Genomic DNA, 17,198 nt, shown 5'->3' with positions numbered 1-17,198 from the left:
GCCCAGCATGCGACTAGTTTGTCTGATAAAACACTAGATATATGAGTTTAGGATCACTAAGGAAATTATCATCCATGATAAACAAACAATACAAGCAACACTTATTATGCCTCTTTATGCCCTTCCAAAGGACCTTATCACAAATGATATAATCTCAAATTCACAGTATAAAAGTAAACAATGCATGGAAATGTCCAAAAACTTAGAAATAAAGAAAAGGTACCCATTAACCCGTTAGTCAACGTGTGATATCTTCTCAATTTTGTGAGCAAGAGACGCCTGCTTTGCCACCTCAGGCGTGAAAGATATATTCCTAAGGAAAACCAGGAAGACTTTCCTGTGTATTGAGGATGTAATCATCTTAATAAATACATTAGCTGCAAATGTAAATAATACTGGAAAAGCATTAATCATTTCAACATGTGTTTAAAGTTGAAAAAGATCATAATTTTATTTTTCCCCTGATTTTAGGGCCAACTTCAAACTTCTATGAATATTGTAATGTTCTACTCAAATCTTAAAATATCTTTAAGAAAAGATTGGCATCTTTGTATCTGTTACTCCGAAGCATCGCTTGAAGTTTCAAGTTTTAGAGCAAAAGGAGATATAAAACAATACCATTGCATAATTTACCCAAACGAATACCATACATAAATAGCCTTATGTTTATGAATTGTACCTATTTCCCACATCCTCGTTCCCAAGCTCGAAATGAAGGGAAGAGGCTAAAACCTTTATTCTTAAGAATGGGAAAAAAAAAAAAAGAACAAAAAAAAAGCTCCTGAAGCAAAATACAGTAAGTGAAATCCCAAAGCTGAAGAAAGCAAAATGATTGAGAACATTTCTAAACAGTCATTTAAACATGATCTTAAACCCAAATGCTATTCCAGTAACACCTTCCAACCACAATTTACACGACATGCCTTTGAGTTGTACTTCTTCCATCTGCATTTGAAACGTGCCTTAATCAGATAGGATGTAATTCAGTTATAAATCGTTTACTAAGAAAAATTACTTTTCCAGTAATATTTTCTTTTCACAAAAGGAACTAGCTGATGTTCAGAATTGCTGCCAAACTGCAAGTCATGTCAATCTCAAAGAGAATAATTTATGAAGCTTATCATGGCATTGGGGAGAAAGAATAATATATATTCTCCTATATATATATATATATATATATATATATATATATATATATATATATATATATATATATATATATATATATATATATATATATAGGAAAAATATAAAATGACACCATTTATGTTTGGTACAAGGTGGTCACATTAATCTTGACCATTGGATGTGAAATTGAGTGGCGCAATTATTCTATTGACCAAGCCCAAACTTCAAAAGAATTTTTCTTGAACTTCGTGTCACATCCAAGCTATCAAATTTCACATCGGATGGTTGTAAGCAATTTTGACCACCATGTATTATAGGTAAATGGTCTCATTGTATACAATCTCATATATATATATATATATATATATATATATATATATATAGAGAGAGAGAGAGAGAGAGAGAGGGGGGAGGGGGGGGACTGAACTGGGCAGACGTATGATGACAATGTGAACACGAGAGCCCAAACTAGACTCCATGTGGGTGATAATAGGTCCAAAATAGTACTGCAGACAATGAACCACAAAGATCAGATAACTGCTAACATGTTTCAGTCCAGTCAATGAAGAAATCCATCCAAACTTCTCAAAGATGCAGATGCTGATACATTTCCGGTAAGGTTTGTCGTCGTTATCAATTTCCATGTAAGGATGACTTTTCTCTGTCACAACTAATACTACTCTACCACCCAGATCTACCTCCCTCACGCCCTTAAATATTCAAGTATTAAAACTTCAAAGTGGAGAAAATCCACACATGCACACGCATTCAATGCTCCAGTATTCCACTGGCTTAGTGAAAGAGAAACTAATAGTATGTTTTCAGGATAGAAATTAAGATGGCAAATCGACTCCAAAATAGATTACCTAGAGACGACACCGAGTATCATGTCTAATACATGTTGAATGTGTGTATTACTTTGGTCTAAAAATCCAATACAACATAACTAGTGCATATGATTATTTTATAATAAAATAATACTTTTTAATACATATATGTAGGAAACAGGAAACAGTTTATACAAGGTATCAACCTTATACCATAGAAGTAATGTGCACCTAAAAGTCCACCCTATAAGGATTTTCCGGTGTTCCTATAGTTGATCATCTTGACCTCAAGATCTATGAATATAAAAAAAAAAAAAGGATTTCAAGGCCTAAAAGTAGTGCAACTTGTAACACATTATCCAGACCGTCCAATTTTGAATTTCATAGTTGGGGATGAAAGTAGATTTTTTGGCAATCGTAATGGTTTCTGGCACCGGAACTGCATCTTTTAGTAAGAATTAGAGGTGTGCCTCACTTTGATTATTTAAGGTTGACATCTTATAAAAAATGGAACTATATATATATATATATATATATATAAATCATATGTATTACACTTAAATGTGGTTAGCACATCATTAGACCCTATAAACTTAAACTTAGCACAAGACATCATGGGTTGGGTTCAAACCCAACCTTGTGCTCCATATGCTTTGTTGTCCCATGTAGTATTGACACATGTCCAACTGTCACATGATAGGCAATGCAGCAACAAAAACGACATGACTTTGAATGGATTGATAGTATCGTGCAAATGGATGGGGTTGGTAGCATTCTGTATAGTTATTTCCCTTAGTTGGGTAGTGGTCATTTGCTGTGTCAGGTTTCTTTGTGGGTCATGTAATGGTGACCCTCCCTAATTTTGTTTGAGGTGCTGTACAATGTTGCATCAATAAAAACATGGAGCATCATAATCAGACACGGCAGCTAAAAAAGAAAATTACCAACATAGAGCTGTGCCCATAGGATAAGACACTTGTAATAAATATATTCAAATGTAAAAATTTATTGTACAATTACTTTTGGTATTTTTATGAAATTATTTAATGGAATGAGGTTTGTATAAGGTGTCAACCCTATACTATTGAAGTAAGGTGTGCCTCAAAACTATGCCGAAAATGCAGTTTTGATGCCGCAATGCCTTGCGATAAGATGAAAATCTATTGTGGCCCCCAGTTATGAAATTTAAAGTTCCAGAAATTGTGATGATCATGCACATTTACAAACACTTGAAAATGGACGGTCCAGATAATGTATTAAAAGATGAACAATTTTTAGGATTAGAAATCATCTTTTTTGTCATGTCTATGGATCTCGAGGTTATTGATTTGAGGGTTTTCCAACATAGGAACAACCTTCACTAATGGCTTTTTTAGGTGGACCTCACCCGTACAGTATAAGATTGAGACCTTATATAAACTTTTTCCTTATTTAATATGTAAAACAAATTTTATGAACTTATTCTATATACTACTAATTATGTACTTTCCATAGATACACACACATACACACAATTTATTAAGATGTACAATGGAGGTAAAACACAAGAATATACAACAACTAAATTTTAAAACAAATACATACACCCAGTTGCTTATAAAACATATATAATATTAAAAACTTAAATTTATTAAGTTATATGCATCATCTACAATTCCTTTAGTGCCAAAAGTATCAAATTACTCGATCACACATCAGACACAGACCAATTGATGATTTTTTTTTTTCTTGATAAGTCGGACACATCGACTTTTTCCTCCAAAGGCATTCTCTTCCTCTAAAATGGCAATTTTCCAGGCAATTTGGAAGGAGTGAGCATTAAAACAGTTAGGGTAATAAGGGAATGGGAGTGTTTTTTTTTTGTTTTTGTTGGGTGGGGGGGGGGTGAGTGTTGTGGGGCAAGGACTCGATTAAATTCCCAAGAAATGTAGTTGCACATTTCATGGGAACCGATGGGACTTTAGAGAGCAAAGGTCAGGGACTTGATTCAAGAATTGAAATTTTGTGATAAGAAGCCTACGAGCGTTTAATACACCAGAAACAGAAAGCTCCAGAGATTAAAGCAGGGTGGAGTAGAAAAGCCCTCCAACAAAAAGTTTGAAGCTTAACGTTTGAGGGAAGATCTTCAGATAACCCAAGATGTGTTAATGCTAAGGCTACAACTCTATTAACCATGCTAAAGATATTCAATGCCTCATTCTTGAGCTCAAAGACATGATGCCTAACTTTCGATATGTATATGTCTTCACTCGCTTGGCAAAATCTACTATGCTCGCTACTCAAAAAATTGATAACGGAGCTACAAATCTCCAACATCCCTTCATGAATCCACCTACTAAAAGCTATACTTACATACTCTAGGGGTGTGAAGGGCTCTCTTCAAGATGAACCTGTTTGGTACCCAAACATATTCTTTCAAGTGGATGAGATGGTCTGCTAGACTCTTTCCAATGACATATAAAGGTCTAAGATTGATGCTGGCGAGCAGGGTGTCTAGCATAGTTATCAGATGCAGTGGCTTAACACATAATGCTGCCGCATTAAAGAGGGGTGGCTGTGGCCCTATGTAGACCAGCTAGATCTGCCCGCATAGCAAACCCACAGTATATGCACGCACATCACAAAGTGCCACACCACATAGATGTGCCAGCATAGGAGGCAGCATATGAGGGAGTAATTCCTTCCCCACATCCCTCCAAAAGTCCCTTAGAACCAATGTTGTTGAATCTAAGGAGATTAAATTCAAAAATGGAAAATTGATTTATCTTTTTTTGTTTTTTTTTCTCTTTTCTTTTCGAAGTATTCAACAAACTCTATGGATTTTTTGGGTGAAACTTCAAGTTGATTTCGTGTTATATTTCGAAGGATTTCAGGTGAAGTTTCAAGGGGAAAGGAGATTAAAACTAGAAATCAAAGTTTCTATTGGCCCTTGGATGTTACCCTAGAAATCTAGAACCTAAAAATTTTAAAAGGAGATTGAACCTACAAAATCTAGAAATCTTAGGAACCTAGGCAGGGAGATTAAACCTAGAAACCAAAACGTGGAATTTGAATTGAGCAATCTCTTTTATGTTTAATATCATCAACTTTTTGCCTTTGGAAGTTAGGCACTTGTGAAATACTTTAGACTCTTCGGTATTAGGCATTCCCAAGAAAAGTAGTTGCACATTTCATGGGAACCGATGGGACTTTAGAGAGCAAAGATCAGGGACTTGATTCAAGAATTGAAATTTTGTGATAAGAAGCCTACAAGCGTTTAATACACCAGAAACAGAAAGCTCCAAAGATTAAAGCAGGGTGGAGTAGAAAAGCCCTCCAACAAAAAGTTTGAAGCTTAACGTTTGAGGGAAGATCTTCAGATAACCCAAGATGTGTTATGAATGGATGAGCTTGGTGAAGTCATGAAGGCTTTTTGCTATATGCTAAAATGTACTCAGTTGGTTGATGCTAATTTATTATCTAACTGCTTAGTTGGTGTAATACACGCGCCTTTTGTTTCCTTAATTAAATGAATGGGTTGAATCAATTTATTTTACATGTTGATCGTATTAGAGAATAGAGACGGAAATGGTCTTCTGTTATTCTCTATCAGCTTATCAGATAGCACATATGATAGAGAAAAAAACTATACTAAAATGCCTATACTGCATAAATCCCATATTCTTTGTATTTTCATATTTTTTTTAAATTTATGGACAGCATTGTAAGTGATCCTCCTACATTGTAGCTCAACAAGGCACATAACACATTGAACCCCATAGCATATCAAGAGCGAATCCTGATAAATTTGATCTCCAAGTACTATGAGCTTCTTAGAAGTTACTAAGGGGCTTCTCAAATGGCATAGAGGAAGACATTAGAAGTCTTTATGGAAGTCATTAGGGTGAGTGTGCTGCATAAATACAGGGCTAGAATCTAACATTATGTTCGCGATGATACGGGAAAGGATAGAAAATCTAAAGAGTTCAAAAAGACCAATTTTCATGGGTATAAGCTAGATAGGACTTTAAAGAGTTTAGAGAGTTGAAGAATGGAGGAAAAGAGTAGTGAACCCAATGGGGACCATGGTGGCTACAAAAAGCCTAGAAAGGAGGGTGTTAAAGCTGAGTTTTGATGGTAAATGGAGTACGGTCTGGTTAAAGATGAGTCGGCTAAAGTTAAAACAGCATATATTGTTTCAAAAGGGCAGAAAATTCTAGAGATAATGAGGTCGACCCATTGTTATCTAGCTTTTTGGTATATGGACACTACTTAACATAATAACATCCTCTAGCAAGCCGACTTTCAGGCCATGGAGGATTAAAGACATTATAGGGTAATTATACAATCAGTGAAAAATCCTTCAGCAACAAGAAGGCATTGAAATGGTTTCACATGTTGCAACAATAGGCATTGAAATGGCTTCTCTGTACTCATGAATAGTTAATAGATGCATGATCTTTTACTTCAATAAGACAGACTCCAGTAGATCCCACGAATTGAGATTTGAGGATTAATATAGAGTGGGGTCACACATAAGAGCTCATTCTCTTACATTTTCCTTTTTGATTGGAGACAGACAAAAGATCATTATCCATGAACAATAAGTGCATGACCATGGACTAGAGAGTGGTCACTCGGATGCGATAGAACATGCAAAACATTAAACCATTCAAAACTTCTTTTTTCGGATGCGATAGAACATGCAAAACATTAAACCATTCAAAAATTCTATTTTCTTTCTTTCTTTCCCCTCCCTCCCTCCCTCCCTCCCTCCCTTGTTTTTTTTGGGGGCAAAACAAGCACTTGAGGACAAAGGAAAGGTGTCATGGACAGCTTGAGAGAAACCAACTCTCAGATCACAAAAGACTTCTTTTGATTGTATAATCATTTTTGGGGCAAAACAAGCACTTGAGGACAAAGGAAAGGTGTCATGGACAGCTTGAGAGAAACCAACTCTCAGATTACAAAAGACTTCTTTTGATTGTATAATCACAAAGACATAACTATGACTCAACTGAAGGCTAGCAGTGGTCCCTGCTTGGTACCTTCCTAAGGGAAGAAATGTGATTCAATAAGCCATATGCAGTGGCCTGGATTGGGGTCAGATAGGGGACAGGAGGTGGAGGTGTTGAAACCAATCTGACTCCATTTTGTACAGCTGAACTAACAGACTACATACTTTGCCTAAGCCCATGTTTCACTAGTATATTTTGTAGTCCATAAAACTGGCCCTTTATCACTGAAAGGGCTTCACAGCAGACAGCTTAGCTACCCAAAAATAAATAACATCAGCAGGATGATAAGTGGCCAAGGACTTTTCAAATCTATCTTTCGCGAATCAATCATTGCAAGCATTTGGAGAGTACAAGAACTATGCCAAAACCTAGTGGTATCCATAATTTGAATGATGGAATTGCTAAGCTTTTGGTGTCTCCAGCTCGTCAAGCATGCAGCAATTACCAAAGTTCTTCACTTGCAATGTTAAATGCATATCAAATATGGTCAAGGGGATCTACACTAAAAATCACATATAGATGCAATGGCCATAAACTATATTGAACACACATAACAAGCATCTACCATGTACCCATGCATAAAAAGTCAATACATTTTCACATTGTAGTAATGAAAATACTTTAAAGAACATATATGCCTAAATAACTGTAATAAAAAACTTAAAAATGGAAACTAAAACATGAAAATACACATTGTAGTAATGAAAATACTCTAAAGAACATATATGCCTAAATTACTGTGATAAAAACTTAAAACGGAAACTAAAACAGGAATGATAGACCTAATGTATAAAACAAAATAACAATAAATGATAATGCAACAACAACAAGACAACAACCAAAAGAAAGCACCTCTCAGAATATGATATCCTCGTCTTTTTCTGCCCCCACAGCCAGTATATTGTGTGCTGAATTAAATGAGATCCCTTTCATTAACGCCACCTTTTCAACTGCCTGCTCCTCTGCAAACGCCTTACCTGCTACCATCTGTCTCTCTATCTCTCTCTTCTTATACCCTTGTATCTTCTTCAACCTAAAGAAATCCTCTCTCTCTAACTCATCCAACTCTCCTTTTATATAACTTATAGTGTTCTCGAGCCTCGGCTTCACAACATTCTCCAAAGCATTAACCCTCCGGTTCGTGGTCTTAATGGCTTCATCAAGAGTCAAAAAAGAAGTTTGAAGAGAAGCTAGCTCGACTAAAACTTCAATGGCCTTAATATGAGCTGCTCTACAAGCCTGAACTTGTTGTCCACCTCTTGCTAAACCAGTGAGATCAGCTTTGGGTTCACCATCAGTGAAATGCTCAAAGCGAGGGAGCTTCACACCTGCAACATTGTCTTGCTTCGACCTAACTTTTACAGAAGCATTCCTCACATTTTCGAGGACTACGTGCTTTATGTTATCGCCCGCTACATATTTAGCTTGGGTCAGGGAAAAAGAGGACTCTTTCATGATCTCACCCATGGATTCCTTTGTGGAAACGATCTTTTTCAGTATCTGGCGAAACTGAACAGTTAGGGCATCGCTCTTCTTCTTTAGAAGGGCATGGCCTCGAGTAGCTCCAACCAGTCGAGCTTTCACGACACCGAGCGTGGTGACTGTAGGCACAACATTCAGGCGCTGGCTCTGGCCTGACATATTCTAGGAATTTGGGGTTCACTGGTTTTTTTGTTGGAGATTGAAGGTTTTCTAGGATTTTGGACTGGACAAGCTTGTATCCTCTGATTTTTTATGGAGACAAGGATGTTTTAAAGTCTTTGGGCTGGATGAGCTGGAGAGATCTGGTCTATTCGAAACTGCAAAGATTTTTCTAGGGTTTCACTGCAAACGTTTGAATTATTGGTTGTTCTCAAAGCTTTGAAGGATTAGTTGAAGAAAAATCCTGTCAGTTTAAGGGATCCTCGATGGTATTAAGCACAAATTTGCACAAGATTTCTCAATCTTCTCAACACAAAAATCAGAACCTACAGAAGAAGAAAAAACCCTAAGAAATCTGCAGAATTTTCGAATTATTTACCTTCCAAATATTATAACCCTCAGCTTCTCAATAATCTTTGACAAACTGGTTCCTTATAATCAGAGACCCGGACGATTTTCTGAAAATGTTGAACAATTCTACCTCGAAACCCCTGTAAAAGACTGATTATACCGATCTGTGGAACTTCGATCTAAATGATGCGAAAGTGCTAGTGATTCTAGGGCACTCCACAATAACTGTAACTGGTAGTACTGGAAAATAACGGGATCTCTCTTTCTCTCTCTAAAACTCCCCTCGCTCTAAATCTCTGCAAATCTTCCGACCATTCGTACACTGCAAATCGCAGAATAGAGAGAGAGGGAGAGAGAAAGGGGACAGCGTTGTTGTGGAGCACATATGCCTTAGCAGCAGTGAATTGTTTTGAACCTTGTCGAGGTCTGTTGTGATCCATATGACCATAAACTTTACATGGTCACAGAAATCAGTTACTGTAGATCACTGATGGACGGTGATGAGAACAATGAACAATGGGACCCACTACATGGGTCAAGGATAATGGGACCCATAATTTGGGTCACGGATACTTGATCTATGATGGCGATGACAGCGAACTCATTTGAGCTCGTGATTCGTAGGGGTTTAGGGAAATTATCGTTAATATATTTTAAATTTAATAAAATTGATAAAAAAAAACCCCAAACTTTCAAAATTTCACCCACATTTTTTTTTTTCAATTTTCACAATTTTTTGAAAGAAAATGTCTTTTTACGGTAGTTTTTCTACAGTAATGGCAAGATAGATTTAAACTTCTTTACAGCCATCAAAAAACCGTAATGGTCTAAAATTACCACAATCAAATTAGAGTCCACCGCAAAAAGTTTATTGGAGGAGGTGGTTTTGATGTCCAAATATCTTGAAATTAATCATCACAACATCAAGATGCATGGACATGAGAAAAAAAATAAATTTCAAGTTTTAAAAATAGTGCATCTTGTAATCGTATTTTTGGACCGTCAATTTTCAGGATTTACAAGTTTTTCATAGATCTGCTCGATCTACACTATTTTTTAAGCTTTAGATTTTATAATTGAAGATAAAAATATATTTTAAGGCTATTTCAAATATTTTCAATATTAAAACCGATACTATTTGAAGGTAGGCTTTACTTTGGTTTTTTAGAGCCTCAACTCTATACAAATTGCATCCTTTTAAAAAATATAAAAAGGGGAACCGCCCAAAAAAAGCTAAAACTTCTATGAAGTTTTCGGTGAGATTATTAAACTTTGAAGATATTTGGCATCAGAAGAATATCTTCTAGTGAAATTTTTGAGGGGAGCTCTAATTTGATTGTTTTGAGCCTCGCACTTATTATAAACTTTTTCCTTTAACTAATAGGATGGGTTGGTGTGAGTAAGCCTACTCATATGTACCAATGCGCCCCTACTAAAATTTATTTTAAAATGAATTTTTTATCTAATTTTTTGTAGATTCATCACCTAAACCAATATGATCATGAATATGAAAAATAGACTTTTAAATTTAAAAAAATAATTTTTTAGTATTTTTTAATACACCAATCTTATTTATGGATGCCCATCCTAAGGATGGACATTTGTAAGTCAGCCAGCTCTTGCGCATGTTAACTCATGAAACACTTTTCCTAACTAATATTGTATAAATTTAAAAATCATTTAAAATTTATATACTTTTTAAATATTTTGACATATTTCGTCATACTATTAAGCTTTCTAGTTTGCTAAACAAACTTATCTTTAATTTTTTATTTTGAAGGTTAGCTTCACAAATTAGCTATACAGTGAAATGCTTGATAGACTTGTAGAAAAAAATGGAGAGTATAAAAACTTATCACAACAAAAGTGTGTTACTGCAAAGCCCGTCATATTAAAATTACCTGATTCGAATTAAGAGTTATATACATACAAAAGGTTTAACAAGTTCATATACGCTATACACTTAAATTTAAAATTACTGTGGCCGATTTTTAAAAAATGGGCCGACTAACTGAGGATCAATCACCGACCGATCCCAATCTGACCTGATTCCAATAGTCATTGATGCAGGAATTTTTTTTCAACGCACTAATTGGACTAATCGGTCGATTAGTGCACTAATCGATGATTTGTTCTAAAAGCCAATAAGTGCACTATCATAGTGTAGAGTTAGCAAAGCTATCTATATAACATTTTTCCTATTCTTCTATAGACACGGTTTCTATGTTGCCATCTCGCATATTGTAGAAATGCGAGCTTGGCAATAAATATATTTTTAAATATAATTTGATCCTAATTTTTTATGGAAATCATGAATATAAAAATAAATAAATTTGAAAACTAGAAATAATAATTATATTAAGAAAATATTTGAACCGTTAGTCACACTTGTTTTTAGATGGACTAGAAATAATAATTATATTAAAAAAAACATTTGGACCGGTAGTTACACTTCTTTTTAGATGGACTAGAAATAACAATTATATTAAAAAAACATTTGGACAGTTAGTTACACTTGTTTTTAGATGGACTACCTATTTGCATCCATTTTTAAGAGGGATGCTTTATAGATCTGGACCGCATATTGTCAAAACAATTTTCTTTCTTCTATTTCTTTATTTTAAATTTATAAATTATTACAAATTTCTTATTTACTAACTACAGGGTTTGCCACTTTGGGTGAGTAGACTCAGACCCACCAGAGTTGATCAAGCCCAACAGGGTGCCACGCCTATAGGTCCCTCAATTAGGGGATATAAAATTTAGGGACAATACCTTTTTATTCTCTATTTTTAACTTCTATATATGTCATGAGATTCAAAAATTAAAAATATTCCTTATAAACAAAAGGTGTTATGTCTTTTTTATCTTTCCAACTTGTGAATCTCTCCTACCATAAATTTTTTACTTAAAGAAACATTAAAAATGAGACCCTGAAATTTAATCCCACGTTGCTTTTTCTTCTCTCTCTAAAAATTATCTCAGTTCAGAGCTTCCCCTACTTGTTTGTTGAGATTGAATGGAGTAGAGGATGAGCATAGAACAGTTTCTCTCTCATCTCTCTTTTGTGTTTCCATTTTTGGGCTTGATGTTTCTCTCACTAAATTCGATAGCAATGCCTGTCTTGATGGAAGAAAACTTGGGTTTTTTGGTAAAGTGATTTTTGGTAGAGAGAGAGCTGGTTATTGCCGAAGTAGCTCTGTTTCTTGGCCTCAAAGCTTCTGGTTTTTCTCACTAGTTGCAAGTTTTGATGCTACAGCATCTTGAAAACCAAGTTTTGCTCCACAAAAACTGCCATTTTTGGATACTAGAGATGGACAATTGAGGGTCTGGTAATCACCAGGAGGACTCAGCCGAAGCTCTGTCTCTCTGATTTTAGGCCCAAGCCTCCCCTCCTCCAGAGCCCTAAAACTTTCTCTCTCTTCATTTTCAACTCCATTTCTCTGAGAGCTTTTGCCATTTTCTAGTATCATTTGAAAAAATGGCGGTGCACTTTTATTAGGATTCATTTCTCCTTCTTCGCTCATGTTGGGGGTTGGTAATTTGCCTTAAAAGGAAAGAATCGAGAGGCAAGGTCAAGAAACCACCATTAACAGCTGGAAGAACAAGTGGGTCACCGGAAAATTCACTGATGGCAGTGAATATCGACCGAAAATGCACTTGGGTGATTCAATCTTCGCATGCTTTTTTCTTTTTCCTTTTCTAATGGTTTTGATTGATCTTTATTATCTGTTTCGTTTTATCTGTTCTTTTTTATGGTTTGAGAATTTTAGGTTTATATTAATTTTTCTACCTGGTTTTAATGCTATATTTTAGGGTTTGAAGTTTGTTGAATGGGGTATGAGGCGACATTGCACGAGTTTTAGCCTCTGGCGAGGCAGAGCTCCATCTTCAATCTTGCCCTAGAGGAGTTGTAGAGCCATGGTGGTGACCTCTCAAACCACCATGAATATTGACGAGTTCTTTAAGGGTGCTTACCCTTCTTGCGATGGAGCCCCTGGTTCAAACTCAGGAGTGGCTGTGACTCTAGAGGACTTCGTCCAAAGAACTGGCCTGGTCGATGAAAACCTCAATGCACCAGCCATGAATCCTGCAACTAATACATTGCCATTGATGGGGTTTAACCAGGCCCAAGCTCTACATGGACAATGACTCCATGGCCAACCAGCTGAGTTTTTGAGAAAGAGAGGAAAAGTAGAGTGGGATTAAGTTTTAGGAAAAATATGCCACATAATTTTTAGAGAGAGGAAAGAGAGACGATGCCGAGAAGGGAATTTATCTGCAATTTTGGGTTTTCGAGGGGGAGATAGAGTTTTGTAAATTGTTATTTTAACATTTTTTTTTAGTAAAATAACTCTGGTCAAAAGGGTATAGAGGTTCGTAAGATAAAAAAAATGGAGGTTTTTTATTTTGTAAATAATATTTTTAATTTTTGGATCACACAAGATATTGAAGTTAAAAATAAGGGATAATGAGATATTTTTTTTAAAATTTATTCTTTGTTCATCTAATTTGATCTTCAATCTAGTGCCTATACCACCAACCCCCGAGGGGCACATAGACATACACATAGATGCATATATGAGAGAGAGATAGAAATTTATCAAAATTATCACAAAGAGACGAAGAATTTTATATTTTACTTAAATTTTTAATTGAATTAAAAAATACACATAAAACAAACATGGTCATGAGTTGAAATATTATAATATTATGTTAGATTATATATTCTATATTTATATTTATTTTATGAGTAATGATCCTAGGTGATCTTCTCACACCTATGTGTGTAGGACTCCAAAAGATCATAATTAAATTTAATACAGATCTCTAAAAAAGTCAAGTCCCACACTCATGTGATAACTTTTTTAGAGATATGTACTAAGTTTACTGATCATCCTTTGGGGTTCTACTATCACAATTAATATAGGAAAAATCGAACCGGAATGATTAAGCGAACATGAGGCTAGAAACGCTTACTTGATACTAATCGGTAAACTGGTCAATTCAACCGGCCTAACCATGCAAGTCTCGAGCAGTAAAAAACGTGTTAAAAAAATAAAAAATCTAATAAAATATGGAAGGTAAATTTAAAATATTATTAGACAAAATACATCTAAATGAAGTTGAAAATTAATATAAAACAAAAATTGGATTTTAAAGAATCAATTTGTACCCATTGGTATTTTTGAAAACTTTTAAAAAATAGGAAAATATGAAAAGAAGTATTAATGGCCAAAATAATTTCCAAAATTTGCCAAACTAATGAAAGTTATTTTAAAAATATATATTACAAACAAAATCCCTTAGTTTTTGGGATTTTATATAATGTTTTTTAAAAAAAATTTAAAATACCCCGCGAATTCACAAAAACCGGTCGAAATCGAAACCAAATCCGATCTAACCAAGCTGTTAGAATTTGAACAACCCAATTTTTCCTACATTGATCAATGTACATCATAGAACAAACTGAGCTATACTCAACCCTATTGGTCCAACAGTAAATATTCCAATAATTTGTCGAAGATCCATAATATCATATTTTAGGAAGCCAAATATATTTAGAAATCCCTAATCCTTAGCTTGGGAAACCAAAACGCCCAAAATAGGCAGCTTCCTAGAGAGTGAATATTACAAGATTTTTTAAGTCGAGATTTTTTTAATCAAAATTTGCAACAAAAAAAAAACATTAGATCTCAAATCCTAGAAAAATCCTAGATTTTTTTTTTTTTGCTTTATTTTGTCTTGTTTTATCACTTTCTTTAATTTTATCATCATTTAATTTTAGGGAAAGGTCTATACGCTTCCTCTATAACATAGAAGTTGTATCATCTCCCTACCATCCAGTAGTCCAATTTAGATCTGACGTCTCAAAGTATTTTATTTTTTATTTTTTATACAAATTGTATGAATATGACATTTGGTACATGTCATCTTCTCATTGGGGCACACCTATAAAAAATATTGAAAATAATTTTTCGATAAAATATAATGACCAAAATACGTCTTAAAACTTTCAAAGGTATTTTGATCATTTTATTTTATTGAAAATATTTTTTTTTATATTTTTCGCTAGTGTGAGTTTAATAGAAGAATGGACATCCAAAATTGGTATCAAAATAGTTTATCAAAAAAAAAATTAAAATAAAATAGTGTAGATACATGATATTGTGATTGGGGGCAATCTTATCCTTTATTCAAAATGGACGGTTGGATAAGGAGGAAGATAGATATTCTATGCCGTAGAAAAAGCATAGAAAGCTTGCCTTTAATTTTATTAATTGATAATTATGTTATTTTTGTTTTCTTTTATTTTATTTTTTATTCTTTTGAATTTCACACTACCTAAGGCAACTCGGCTACCGATCTGTAAAGAACATGTTTTAAAGATTGATTTCGGTACAGATCTGAATTCGATGGTACTCACCAAAAATATATTTAGTATTCAACTTTTGTCCTATATTGCACCACCCATCCATATGCAAACCTAATGTGCTTACTTAAGAACAAACTGTATACTTGATCCTTAAAAAAAAAAAAAAATTAACTAAAAAATAATAATAATAAAATAATAATAATGAAACCTCAATTACTGGTATATTTTGAGTAATTTAAAAGGAAAGAAATTGAAAATTTTAGTTTTTATTAGGATCTTGTAGTGAGAGATTTTTATATGGAAGGGAACATACTATCTATTTGTATGTTATATTGTAATTATTAGTTATGTTGATTATATCATGAGTTGCCTTATAAAATAGGCTCATTTTCCTTTTTTCCATATTTTTACGTTGGCAGCGTTACATTTTACCTATTTTTTAAGGGAAAAGTTTTTGTAAGATTGCAACCGTAAAATGTAGACTCACATATGCACCTAAAAAATCTTTCAGAAATGTTGTTTTAACGTTGAAAAGCTCACTAATAAATCATCTTGACATCGAAATCTATGAATATGAAAAAAAAAAAAATTTAAGTCAAAAAAATTGTGCATCTTGCAACACATTATCTAGACCGTTCATTTCAAGTTTTTCATATATTTATAGATCTACTTGATTTTAACTATTTTTGAAGTTTAAAAGTTTCTAATTAGGTATGAAAATAAATTTTAAAATAATATTAATAATTTTTTACAAAAAAATTACATGTTATAATAAATTTTTAAGGCGCACCTTAATTGGATTGTTTAAGGTTGCAACCTTCTAGAAACTGCACCCTTTTTTTATTTATGTTTAATTTCGTCCATTCCTCAAATGTTATATATTATACGATATACAAAGCTATCTCCATTTTTTTTGTGTTGACCTTTGTTATTGCAATTTTTAAGGCCAAAAGATTTGCTCCTCATGTGGTAGGACACTACCTATTTCCTCTCACCGGCCAAAAATATATGCTATAGATACTTTTTAGGTATCAAATTTTAGGGATGTAATCTGTACAACCCATAAAATAATATCGGTAGAAAAACTTTTCGAAATAAACTTTCTATATATTAAAAAAAACTTATACCTCATGAATAGAAACTGTCCAATTTTTAAAGGGCCAGATGTACATATCATAAAACTTAAAATCCAAAAAAAAGTTTCTTTTAAAAATAACCATCTAGTAACTATCATGTGTTTCCCAAAATTTTATACCAAGAAAATTTTCTTAAGTAGGTGTTTTGAGTGAGAGAGGAAATACAAAAGATGCTCTCGCGGGAGCATAGTATATACGCTTACTAATAAAACAATTTTACCCTTCGTTCCATATTATGACTCCCATAACAAATAGAAATTCTTATCCCATTGAGAGATATATACTATTTTCTATATAATTTAGTCTCTTAAAAACAAGATATCTCACATCCTATAAGATAGGAATCTCAATAAATTCAATCCCAACAATTATAGAATTTACTTATGGAAAAAGTTTATATAAGGTTGCAACCTTAAATTGTAGAATTACACTTCAAAAATCCATTGGAAAAGGTTGTTTTAATGTTGAAAAACCTTCTAATTGATTATCTCAATATCGGGATATAAAAAAAAAGAAAATTTTGAGTGCAAGAAATAGTGGTTGCAACACATTATCCAAACCGTCCATTTTCAAAATTTTCATATGTTTATAGATCTACTTGATTTTAACTTTTTTTAAAATTTAAAATTTTACAATTAAATATAAGAATAGGTTTTGAAATAATCCTAAGAATTTTTTATATCAAAATTACATATTATGATAAATTTTGAGGTGTACAAGCTTTAAGGTTGCAACCTTATAG

The 17,198-nt window shown here is 33.7% G+C and overlaps 1 protein-coding gene and 1 long non-coding RNA gene across 3 annotated transcripts; one reads left to right on the top strand and one right to left on the bottom strand.

Moving 5' to 3' along the window:
* Nucleotides 1-607: 607 nt before the first annotated feature.
* LOC18426208 (vacuolar ATP synthase subunit D (VATD) / V-ATPase D subunit / vacuolar proton pump D subunit (VATPD)) lies at nucleotides 608-9,322 on the bottom strand. 2 transcript variants are annotated; one of them, XM_006832866.4, is made up of 3 exons: nucleotides 8,973-9,322; nucleotides 7,805-8,837; nucleotides 608-945 (listed from the first exon to the last, which is right to left on the bottom strand). In XM_006832866.4, the coding sequence occupies exon 2, from the start codon at nucleotides 8,591-8,593 to the stop codon at nucleotides 7,808-7,810; it is 786 nt and encodes a 261-aa protein (XP_006832929.1). In that variant the 5' UTR covers nucleotides 8,594-8,837; nucleotides 8,973-9,322; the 3' UTR covers nucleotides 608-945; nucleotides 7,805-7,807. The 2 variants fall into 2 exon arrangements, with proteins under 2 accessions (XP_006832929.1, XP_011620422.1); XM_011622120.3 differs by having other exon boundaries at nucleotides 7,805-9,322.
* Nucleotides 9,323-10,892: 1,570 nt separating this feature from the next.
* On the top strand, nucleotides 10,893-13,435 carry LOC148783523 (uncharacterized). Its single transcript, XR_016044701.1, has 2 exons — nucleotides 10,893-12,608; nucleotides 12,761-13,435. It is a non-coding gene; the product is annotated as an uncharacterized LOC148783523 (long non-coding RNA).
* Nucleotides 13,436-17,198: the final 3,763 nt, after the last annotated feature.

This window comes from Amborella trichopoda, chromosome 1 (genome assembly GCF_054954075.1).
Source record: "Amborella trichopoda isolate Santa Cruz 75 chromosome 1, AtrichopodaSantaCruz75HAP2 v2.0, whole genome shotgun sequence".
Lineage (NCBI taxonomy): Eukaryota > Viridiplantae > Streptophyta > Magnoliopsida > Amborellales > Amborellaceae > Amborella > Amborella trichopoda.
This window is presented reverse-complemented; position numbering and strand designations above follow the sequence as displayed.

What these genes read in the sequence shown, in the direction of transcription:
- LOC18426208 (XM_011622120.3), bottom strand. Translation starts at nt 8,593, where the DNA reads ATGTCAGGCCAGAGCCAGCGCCTGAATGTTGTGCCTACAGTCACCACG.